Source organism: Schistocerca americana, chromosome 7 (genome assembly GCF_021461395.2).
Source record: "Schistocerca americana isolate TAMUIC-IGC-003095 chromosome 7, iqSchAmer2.1, whole genome shotgun sequence".
Classification (NCBI taxonomy): domain Eukaryota; kingdom Metazoa; phylum Arthropoda; class Insecta; order Orthoptera; family Acrididae; genus Schistocerca; species Schistocerca americana.
The window spans coordinates 230,653,987-230,666,102 of NC_060125.1; the positions used below are offsets into that span (position 1 = coordinate 230,653,987).

At 44.0% G+C, this 12,116-nt stretch overlaps 1 protein-coding gene across 1 annotated transcript in view; it reads right to left on the reverse strand.

Annotated features, from left to right (window-relative positions):
* Positions 1-12,116, reverse strand: part of LOC124622854 (G1/S-specific cyclin-D2-like) — a 184,365-nt gene that overhangs the window by 87,368 nt on the left and 84,881 nt on the right. The window contains exon 3 of the mRNA XM_047148646.1: positions 3,742-3,889. Coding sequence (XP_047004602.1) covers positions 3,742-3,889 — 148 coding nt within the window. The remainder of the gene's footprint in view (positions 1-3,741; positions 3,890-12,116) is intronic.

The window sequence follows — 12,116 nt, forward strand, 5'->3', positions numbered from 1 at the left end:
ACATGGTTCGAAATGGAATTAGACATCAAGAAAATCGTATCAACAAAACACAACGCAGGAAATGTGATGTCATTCTTACGTGTTTCATGTGGTAAAATAGAACAATGAAAATATTTATTTCAATATTTATTCAAAATTACGTTAACTATTTTCGTGAACAAAGTGTGGTGATAACATGAACTGTTGTGTACGTTGGGACATAGGTTATGTTTGTAACATATTAACTAATTTTTTATCGATTCAATTATGAAACAGCTGTGGTATACACATAGTAATGTTAATGTGCTATTTCAAGTCGTCTTTTTTATGTTAAACAAATGATCCATCTTCCAAACCTTCAGACTCGTCTTTCTCTCTTCTGCTATCTTAAAAACAAGACGTCTATTTTGTTACTCTTAGCTTTGTTGTACCATTCTCCTATTGCTTTCATATACTGACAGCTTCTCATTAGTAAACATGTCACTGTTACTGTACAACTAATACATACAGAAAAGCAAATAGTTGAAACCGGTCAGTACCGAATGCAAGCTTGATACGGAAGAGTAAAGTGGACATTACTTTTGTCAGCAACAGGTAACATGAATAAGTGAAACGAAAGTTAATTGCCATCATCATAATTAAATATACATGTTCTGTATCCATAAGTATTTGCATAACCGCATTTTGTGTTTCAGATATTCACTACTGCTGTGAAGCAAATGTTCGATGTGATGATTACGCGCCATCAGCGTAGTACTGTGTGATTCGACACTTTATTTATTTCAGAATATGCAGTCCGATTTATTTTAAGTACGACATATTTTATCGCACATCATCCAGTTTGTTACTATCCAACTGCGAATTCTGTGGAATTAGCTACATTGGGAGTCTTATTCAAAACATTTCTCATTTTGTAATTATTCAGTCATTTCCTCTCCCACTGCAGCTCTTGTAATACACATGTGACTTCCTAATTTATCTGGCTACGAGATATGTTACATGTTGGAAAGTATCAGACGCCATGTTGATTTACGTGTTCGCGAAAATGAAGTGTTTACGATGGTCACTCCAAAAGAAATGCACACTATTTTTGTAAAAATACAGTTTTCATTCTGCATGTGTGAAGGTCTTACAGTGTGTAGATACACCCTTCCCGCTTGCTTTCAAACTTAGTTCAACCTGTTCCCGTGAGTTGCGCCGTCACAGCATGAATTCAAAACAGCTGCTACACTTGACGTTCGTCAGAAGCAACGTGCTGTCATAGAATTCCTGTGCTGTGAAAATGAGACAGTGGGAAACATCCACAAGAGGTTGAAAAAGGTGTATGGAGATGCTGCTGTCGATCGCAGTACAGTTAGTCGGTGGGCAAGCAGGTTACGTGATGAAAGAGGAGGCGGCAATATTGAGGACTGTCCTCGCATCGGCAGGCCTCTTACTGCACACACTCTAGACAATGTGCAGAGAGTTAACGAATTGGTGACTGCTGACAGATGCATCACAGTGAACGAATTGTCACGCTACATTGGGACAGGGGATGGAAGTGTTTGCAGAATACTGAAAGTGTTGGCGTTAAAAAAGGTTTGAGTCAGGTGGGTTCCCAGGATGTTGACAGTGGCTCAGAAAGAAACAATAAAAACGGTATGCAGCGAACTTTTGGAACAGTGCGAGAATGGTAGAGATGAATTTCTTGGAAGAATTGTGACAGGTGCTGAAACACGGCTCCATCATTTTTCACCAGAGACGAAGAGGCAATCAATGGAGTGGCATCATGCAAATCCACCCAAGAAAAAAAAAAACAAAATTCAAAACCACACCTTCTGCTGGAAAAGTTATGGCTACAGTGTTTTTAGATTCCGAAGGACCCTTGCTTGTGGACATCATGCTAAGTGGAACCACCATAAACTCTGATGCACATGAGACGACACTGAAGAAACTTTAAGCTCGACTGGGTCGTGTTCGACCACATAGGCAAAAGCAGGATGTTTTGCTGTTGCACGACAATGCACGGCAACATGTTAGTCAAAAACCATGGAAGCGATCACAAAACTCGGATGGACAACACTGAAACACCCGCCTTACAGTCCTCACCTGGCTCCGTGTGACTATCATCTCTTTGGGAAACTGAAAGACTCTCTTCGTGGAACAAGGTTTGAAGAGGATGACTCCCTTGTGTACGCTGCCAAACAGTGGCTCCAACAGGTTGGTCCAGAATTTTACCGTGCGGATATAAAGGCGCTGGTTCCAAGATGGCGTAAGGCAGTTGAGAGGGATGGCAATTATGTGGAGAAATGAAAAGATTGTTCCTAAAGGATGTATCTACACACTGTAAAGCTTTCGAACATGTAGAATATAAGATGGATTTAAAAACAAATAGTGTACATTTCTTTTGAAGTGACCCTCGTATTTGGTGTTTCTCATATTTGTACTTGTATACTATGAAAACATCTAGTTTAACTGATGCACTGTAGTAAATGTGTCTAAAAACGCGACAGTTTTATACGATAGGTTGTGTACAAGTGTCGCGAAATGTCACCTCGCCGACTGTTACTGGAATGTAGTTCGTATGACGTCACATCTACAGTCAAAATTATTTACGCATGAAATTACATGTTACTTTAACCCTCTAACGGTAAGGTTTGGGTTGGATCTGACCCCAGCGAGCCTGTTTTGTTTATAACTCCCTTTTCTGAGAGCGCTGTGGTTCCAGCTACCCTACCAGCCAGTCGCGCCGAGAACGCCGAGGAGGCCAAGTCAGTCTTGTGAGTGACCTGCAGCTACCCCCTCTATCCGAAACCTACATTACCCGCACTCGGGCTGGATCCGACCCCACCTTACTGTTTACGTCACACTTATTAGTTTCTTTTGTAGGGAGCATTCAACCCCATATTGATGTTTACATTACATCTAAGTTTTGTTTTCTCTTCTAGTATCTTACTAAAATGGCGCATCAACTTCTGAGGAGATATACAACGAGTTTCTCCGACAGGAGGCCGAGTCAGAGGATGGCGACAATATCGATGCAGAAAACTGTTCAGAAACCACCTATTACATTATGTGTACAAAGACATTTATTATTGAGAACTTTATATTTCGAAACTGTGACACTATAATTATTTTCTACAAGTAGTAAGAGATGTTTCTCATTTAGTTCCCATCTTCAGAAATTCTGAAGCACTCGAGTTCCTAGTTTATGACTTAATCTATTGATTTTTACTATGTTTTCAATAATTTTATAGAGAATATTTCTATTAAGGTATTTTTTTGTAATCAAGTTCCTATTTTCTTCCAAAGTACTTTATATTCTTACTTATTGACTATAAAAATAAAACACTTGTTATAACAAATATAATATGTGTTTAATTGATAATAAAACTTTTTTCCATTATTCATTTTTTATTTTACCCCGAAAAATCGATATTTGGAGGGTGGGCTCTGATCCAACCCCACCTTACCGTTTGTGTCCGGAAACTTCACCTTACCGTTAGAGGGATAAGATCATACTGAACTCCCCGAAGTGACGAGAGTCACAAGCCAATTTCCGCATTCTGTAACTGTAAAGTAAACTGTCACCCTCAGATTTACAACACTTTTCTAGGGGAATGTGGAAAAAAGCCAAACGTCGCGATATCTCATAAAAACCGCCAATTTCATGTTACTGCCCAAAAATCGCAGATTTCGCGTTATTGTCTACGTTATGCGGTGTTTGTGAGACTCCTGACGGAACAGTGCAGGCGAGCGCTGTGATGCGCGGCGCAGACTGACCGGTGCAGCAGAGGGCGGCCACGGAGAGCGCGTGCCGGCGCAGCGCGGCTGCCCAGGGCAGGCGGGGCACCAGCTGCTCCAGCACGTCCACGGCCGTCACCGCGGAGGCTCGCCACTGCAGGCGCGACAGCACCACCAGCTCCAGGGCCTGCCAACACCAACACAACGAAAACATAATGGTCACTCCTTCGAAAAAGGTCGCTCGCTGTTTTGGAGCGCTGTAGATCAGTGGTTCCCAACCTCGGCGTCATTACCCCCCTGCGGGGTAAAATGAAATTTCCTGAGCTGTAGAAACTAAAATGCTGCATTTATGTCAGTCAGGAAACTAAATTCTTTTTATACGATCATACACTACTGGCCATTAAAATTACTACACCACGAAGATGACGTGCTACAGACGCGAAATTTAACCGACAGGAAGAAGATGCTGTGATTTGCAAATGATTAGCTTTTCAGAGCATTCACAGAAGGTTGGCGCCGGTGGCGACACCTACAACGTGCTGACATGAGGAAAGTTTCCAACCGATTTCTCATACAGAAACAGCAGTTGTGATGCTTCGCGTAAGGAGGAGAAATGCGTACCATCACGTTTCCGACTTTGATAAAGGTCGGATTGTAGCCTATCACGATTGAGGTTTATCATCCGCACGAACAGTTCGACGACGTTTGCAGCAGCATGAACTATCAGCTCAGAGACCGTGGCTGCGGTTACCCTTGACGCTGCATCACAGATAGGAGCGCCTGCGATGGTGTACTCAACGACGAACCTGGGTGCACGAACGGCAAAACGCCATTTTTTCGGGTGAATCCAGGTTCTGTTTACAGCATCGTGATGGTCGCATCCGTGTTTGGCGACATCGCGGTGAACGCACATTGGAAGCGTGTATTCATCATTGCCATACTGGCGTATCACCCGGCGTGATGGTAGGGGGTGCCTGCCATTGGTTACACGTCTCGGTCACCTCTTGTTCGCATTGGCGGCACTTTGAACAGTGGACGTTACACTTCAGATGTGGCTCTACCCTTAATTCGATCTCTGCGAAACCCTACATTTCAGCAGGATAGTGCACGACCGCATGTTGCAGGTCCTATACGTGTCTTTCTGGATACAGTTAACGTTCGACTGCTGCCCTGGCCAGCACAGTCTCCAGATCTCTCACCAACTGAAAACGTGTGGTCAATGGTGGCCGAGCAACTGGCTCGTCACAACACGCCAGTCACTACTCTTGATGAACTGTGGTATCTTGTTGGAGCTGCATGGGCAGCTGTACCTGCACACGCCATCCAAGCTCTGTTTGACTCAATGCCGAGACGTATCAAGGCCATTATTACGGCCAGAAGTGGTTGTTCTGGGCTCTGATTTCTCAGGATCTATGCACCCAAATTGTGTGAAAATGTAATCACATGTCAGTTCTAGTATAATATATTTGACCAATGAATACCCGTTTATCATCTGCATTTCTTCTTGGTGTAGCAATTTTAATGGGCAGTAGTGTAACTGTTATCACAATCTCAAAATGGCTCTGAGCACTATGGGACTCAACTGCTGTGGTCATCAGTCCCCTAGAACTTAGAACTAATTAAACCTAACTAACCTAAGGACATCACACACATCCATGCCCGGGGCAGGATTCGAACCTGCGACCGTAGCAGCAGCGTGGCTCCGGACTGAAGCGCCTAGAACCGCACGACTACCGCGGCCGGCTCACAATCTCACAAGACTGTAATAGTGACTACACAAAAAAAAAAACTCAACACCAGTGAAGAAATAAATAAACACATTAAAAATAATATACAATAATGAAATTTTGGGAATACATTCGTCCAGGAAACATACTTAAGTGATTAAATCACAGGTTAGAAGACGGGATAGTCGGATGTATACTGAAAAAGCATTGCGTAAGACTGTCTCTTGCCCGCTCAATAAAACACGGGCATTATTGGAGAGTGTCAGAGATGACCCTTGTTTGCGTAAGGCCAGTGTGTGTCATATACGAGGTATGTGAGAAAAGTTATGAGACTGACAACGCTACGACAGCGCTGTGTTGTTCAATTTGTGGGAACTGCTGTGTTCATCCTTTCCAGATGCTGAATCTGAATTTCAGTTCCGTATAGCCGTCATGTGTTTTTGAGAGCGCCTTCAGTGAAGTTCTGTTATGTGTTACGAAAATGGAACAGCGTAATTTAGAGCAACATTATGCCACTAATTTTTCTTGATGCAATAATTTACCAACAGCCGTATGTATTGTAGAAATTTATTTTATGAACTTCTTATTTGCTACCAGTTTCGGCATTATATCGATGCCATCTTCAGGCCCCACACGTCATAGTCATGAAATCGCTATACACGGAAGGTGCCATATAACTGGATCCGTGAATCAAATCGTTATGCAACAGCTCTTGGTTACCAGGCGACACAGCTGTTGCATAACGATTTGATTCACGGATCCAGTTACATGGCACCTTCCGTGTATAGCGATTTCATGACTATGACGTGTGGGGCCTGAAGATGGCATCGATATAATGCCGAAACTGGTAGCAAATAAGAAGTTCATAAAATAAATTTCTACAATACATACGGCTGTTGGTAAATTATTGCATCAGGAAATACTTGCCAGCCGTTGTCCCATGGTCCATAATGGATCAACGAAGATTATGCCACTAAGTTTTGTGTTAAGCTTGGGGAATACGTGAGTATGATCTCTGTAAACTTGAAACACCCCTAGGGGGACATTACTAATAGAGAGCACACATTTTTCGATGGCACAAATAATTTTTCCAAGGCCGAGAACATTTGAAGACGAACCTCACTCAGGGAGACCAACTTGAAAAACCGACGAAAAGTCGAATATGTGCGTGATACTGTTACTCCAGGTCAAACTGCCAACTAATTGTTTTACAAAGAGTCCTTGAAAGGCGAAGAAAATAAGTGAATCGAGTGAAAGCGGGTACTGCAGACAAGTGATGCTCCATCACAACAATGCCCCATGTCACTGGCCACTTCCATCACAGAATTTTTTACCTCAAAAGGCTTTCCTGTTCTTCCAAAGCCCACGTACCTGAACTGAGTCCTTGTGGCTTCCTTTCTCCGAAATGAAAAATGTCTTAAAAGGACGACAATTTGGGATTCTGGTGAACTTTCAAAAGAACTACCAGTTGTTTTTCAGCACTGCTATCAAGACCGCGGACAACGAGGAATAGAGTCGCCAGAGAAACTACCGAAATTCGCACTAGGGATAATCTTATCAATCGGGACTGCGACTATAATGTCAGCAAGGCTTGGGAACCAGGACGGATCTGAGTAAGAAGACAGTCAGCCAACATAATGCCCTGGCGATCAGGGCGCGCAGAGGAACTACGAGAGTCAGTCAAAAAGTAATGCCTCCTATTTTTTTTCTACGTTTAATTGTCAGGAAATTTAAATGCAATTACATAGGTTGAAAACCACAACATTGAGGATCATTTTGTCATTTTTCAATGTAATCTCCGCCCATCTCTACAGTTTTGGTCCATCTTTGAACAAGGGCATGTATCCCAGCACGGTAAAAATCACAGCTCTGCTTCCTAAGCCATTGACGCACGGATGTTTTGACGGCCTCCGCATCTTCAAAATGAATCCCACGATGAGCTTCTTTTAGTGGCCCGAACAGATGGAAGTCTGATGGTGCCAGGTCAGGGCTGTATGGGGGATGAGGCAAAACTTCCCATCCAATTTTGACAATCTCGTCAGAGGTGTGACGACTGGTGTGTGGTCTTGCATTGTCATGCAAAAGAAGAACATCTGCCATTGATTTTGTTGGGCGAACTCGCTGAAGACGTGCTTTAAGTTTGTTGAGGGTTGTGACGTATTGAACAGAATTTATTGTGCATCCCTGCTCCAAAAAAATCAACCAGAATCACACCCTCTGTATCCCAGAAAACTGTTGCCATAACTTTCCCTGCCGATCGCACAGTTTTGAATTTTTTCTTCCTCGGCGAGCTTGTGTGACGTCACTCCATTGACTGCCTCTTTGATTCGGGTTCAAAAAAATGCACCCATGTTTCGTCCCCGGTCACAATTTTTTTCAGAAACTCATCTCCCTCCAAACGGAAGCGCTGCAAGTGTTGGGAGGCTATTGTTTTCCTTGCCTCTTTATTCTGATCGGTTAACATTCTTGGAACCCACCGTGCACAAACTTTTGAGTACCCCAATTGTTTAATAATCGTGATCACACTGCCTTTACTAAGAGAAATAATGCGACACACTTCATCTGCAGTCACCCGACGGTCACCACGAATGATGTCATCAACTTGCTGAATGTTGTGTGGAGTCACTGCACTCACCGGCCTGCCGCTCCGCTTTTCGTCAGTCAACGGTGTTTGCCCTTCAGCTTCCTTACAACGACGAACCCATCGTCTAACAGTGCTGACATCCACTGTCACAACACCATACACCTTCTTCAGTCTTTCATGAATGCGTATGGGCGTTTCACCTTCTGCATTCAAGAATTCAATCACACAACGCTGTCTCAAACGAACATCGATGTCGGCCATCTTACAAACTTCTGCTGTGCTGCCACCTGTTGACACAGAAAGTTACTACTGCAGTGGATTGCAGAAGAAGGTTTGAGGAATGGCGCCAAATTCAAATTTTTCACTTAACTTAATTTCTTTAAGTAGAAAAAAAATGGGAGGCATTACTTTTTGACCGACCCTCGTACATCGACGATACCATAGACATCGACGGAAGCGTCACGGCGGCTGCCACTGCGCGCCTTCGGGCGCGGACTACGGAGGGAGCAGCTCGCGGTGGGAGGGGATGTACACTCTTATCGAAAGTATCCGGACACCCTCCCAAAAGAATACTTTTTTCATATTAGGTGCATTGTGCTGCCATCTACTGCCAGGTACTCCATATCTGCGACCCGAGTAGCCATTAGACATCGTGAGAGAGCAGAATGGGGGCTCTGCGGAACTCACGGACTTCGAAAGTGGTCAGGTGATTGGGTTTCACTTGTGTCATACATCTGTACGCGAGATTTCCACACTCCTAAACATCCCTAGGTTTACTGTTTTCGATGACATAGTGAAGTGGAAACGTGAAGGGACACGTACAGCACAAAAGCGTACAGGCCGACCTCGCCTGTTCACTGACAGAGACCGCCGACAGTTGAAGAGGGACGTAATTGGCAATAAGCAGACATCTTTCCAGACCATCACACAGAAAATCCAAACAGCATCAGGATCCACTGCAAGTACTATGACAATTAGGCGGGAGGTGAGAAAACTTGGATTTCATGGTCGAGCGGCTGCTCATAAGCCACACATCACGACGGTAAATGGCAAACGACACCTCGCTTGGTGTAAGAAGCGTAAACATTGCACGACTGAACAGTGGAAAAACGTTGTGTGGAGTGACGAATCACGGTACAAAATGTAGCGATCCGATGGCAGGATGTGGGTATGGCGAACGACCGGTGAACGTCATCTGCCAGCGTGTGTAGTGCCAACAATTTGGTGGCGTTGATGTTATGGTGTGGTCTTTTTTTTCATGGAAGGAGATTGCACTCCTTGTTGTTTTACGCGCGACTATCACAGCACAAGCCTACATTGATGTTTGAATCGCCTTCTTGCTTCCCACTGTTGAAGAGCAATTCGGGGATAGCGATTGCATCTTTCAACACGATCGAGCACCTGTTCACAATGCACGGCCTATGGCGGAGTGGTTACTCGACAATAACATCCCTGTTATGGACTGGCCTGCGCAGAGTCCTGATCTGAATCCTATAAAACACCTTTGGGTTGTTTTGGAACACCGATTCGTGCCAAGGCTCACCGACCGACATCGATACATCTCCTCAGTGCAGCACTACGTGAACAATGGGCTGCCATTCCGCAAGAAACCTTCCAGCACCTGACTGAACTATACCTGCGAAGGTGGAAGCTGTCATCAAGGCTAAGGGTGGGCCAACACCCTATTGAGTTCCAGCATTACCGATGGAGGGCGCCACGAATTTGTAAGTCTTTTTCAGCCAGGTGTCCGGATACTTTTGATCACATAGTGTAAGTCGGCCACGTGCCCTCGGGAGCAGCCCCCTTAGAAACCGTTGGAGTCCGCGCTGACGGCGCCGCCTACTGGTGTAAAGAACTCAACCACACAGACCTACCTACGACGACTTGAGAACTTGATAGCTAGGTGGAGAATCCAGCCAAACCCATGCAAAACAAATCAGACAGACACCCGGCTAAGAAACAACAAAACGCAGATGACTTACAGCTGAAGCTCTAGGACTCACCACTGAGACTTAGTGATGCCGCTAAGTGCCTGTGTGCACACTTAGACAAATACCAAATCTGGAAAACGCATCTAACATTCTACTGAGCAAGACAAGAAATCAGACGAGTCCAAGGACTGTTTCACGGATACGACAACCAAACCGCAAATCACACGTAAAAGACGTCAATTAGACCCGTGACAGAATATGCCGGAGCCCCTTCACGGGGTATACATAAACCAGTAGCGACGACGTTACTCTAACGAAATACGATTCTTAGTCTTAAGCAGCATCTCCAGACTGCCGAGGCTTCACTGGTGAAGCCGCTGCAAACCGGACTGATTGAACTTGAGCAAATTACGGAAGACACATACTAACCAAAAGCCCAGACATGGAACACATCCTGACAACAACACAATGAGCAGATGACCCAATTTAAAACATATTCAACCAGAGCCCACAATAGCCCACAACACCTGCAAAGAACACCGGGACCTTAACCTGAGAGACACCACTACCCCCTCACTTGGACCAAAGGCAGAACAACTAACGACGACACACACACACACACACACACACACACACACACACACACAGTTAAACTAGCCATACAACCCAGCAGAGATTAAGATTTCTTAATTGCCCACTACTATTACCTCCCTATGGTGGCAGGACGACTTGGTGTAGAATCGAGTGTTGATGAAACAGCCAAAAACTTGTAAATTGACTAAAATTACCCTTATTTCCCACCAATGGCTGACCACTATAAAACAGCATAAAACTGTGAAATACCACGGAAAGAGGAAGAAATTGTATCTCCTGTCACATCGAAAATATACATACACGCCAACAACAATTACTGTTGCTGTTCATTCTGTATAAGCGTCCAAAAACAAGCAGTCGCCTCTTTCGTAGTGTTTCATTTATGTTTTCTATGTTATGATAAACTTCTTCATTGCTTCTTAATTTCCATACTTCTGTATTTTTTGGTGGTCCAAGTATTTTTCGAATGATTTTTGTTTCTAGAATATCAAGTTTGTGTAATTTGTAGTTCACTGCTAAACATTCACTTGCATAAAGACATTCTGGTTTTACTACTGTGTGGTAGTGCTGTATCTTCAAATTTTTAGACAGACACCTTTTGTTGTAGACACTCCTAGTTATTCCATAACCTCTCTCCATTGTATGTACTCTTTCTTCTATAGAAACGGTTCAAAATCTGCAGATGTAGAGGTAATTTCGGGAGTACCGCAGGGAAGCGTGATAGGACCTTTATTGTTTACAATATACATAAATGACTTAGTTGACAACATCGGTAGCTCCGTGAGGCTATTTGCAGATGACACGGTTGTCTACAAGAAAGTAGCAACATCAGAAGACTCGTACGTACTCCAGGAGGACCTGCAGAGGATTAATGCATGGTGCGACAGCTGGCAGCTTTCCCTAAACGTAGATAAATGTAATATAATGCGCATACATAGGGGCAGAAATCCATTCCAGTACGATTATGCCATAGGTGGTAAATCATTGGAAGCGGTAACGACCGTAAAATACTTAGGAGTTACTATCCGGAGCGATCTGAAGTGGAATGATCACATAAAACAAATAGTGGGAAAAGCAGGCGCCAGGTTGAGATTCATAGGAAGAATTCTAAGAAAATGTGACTCATCGACGAAAGAAGTAGCTTACAAAACGCTTGTTCGTCCGATTCTTGAGTATTGCTCATCAGTATGGGACCCTTACCAGGTTGGATTAATAGAAGAGATAGACATGATCCAGCGAAAAGCAGCGCGATTCGTCATGGGGACATTTAGTCAGCGCGAGAGCGTTACGGAGATGCTGACCAAGCTCCAGTGGCGGACACTTCAAGAAAGGCGTTACGCAATACGGAGAGGTTTATTATCGAAATTACGAGAGAGCACATTCCGGGAAGAGATGGGCAACATATTACTACCGCCCACATATATCTCGCGTAATGATCACAACGAAAAGATCCGAGAAATTAGAGCAAATACGGAGACTTACAAGCAGTCGTTCTTCCCACGCACAATTTGTGAATGGAACAGGGAAGGGGGGATCAGATAGTGGTACAATAAGTACCCTCCGCCACACACCGTAAGG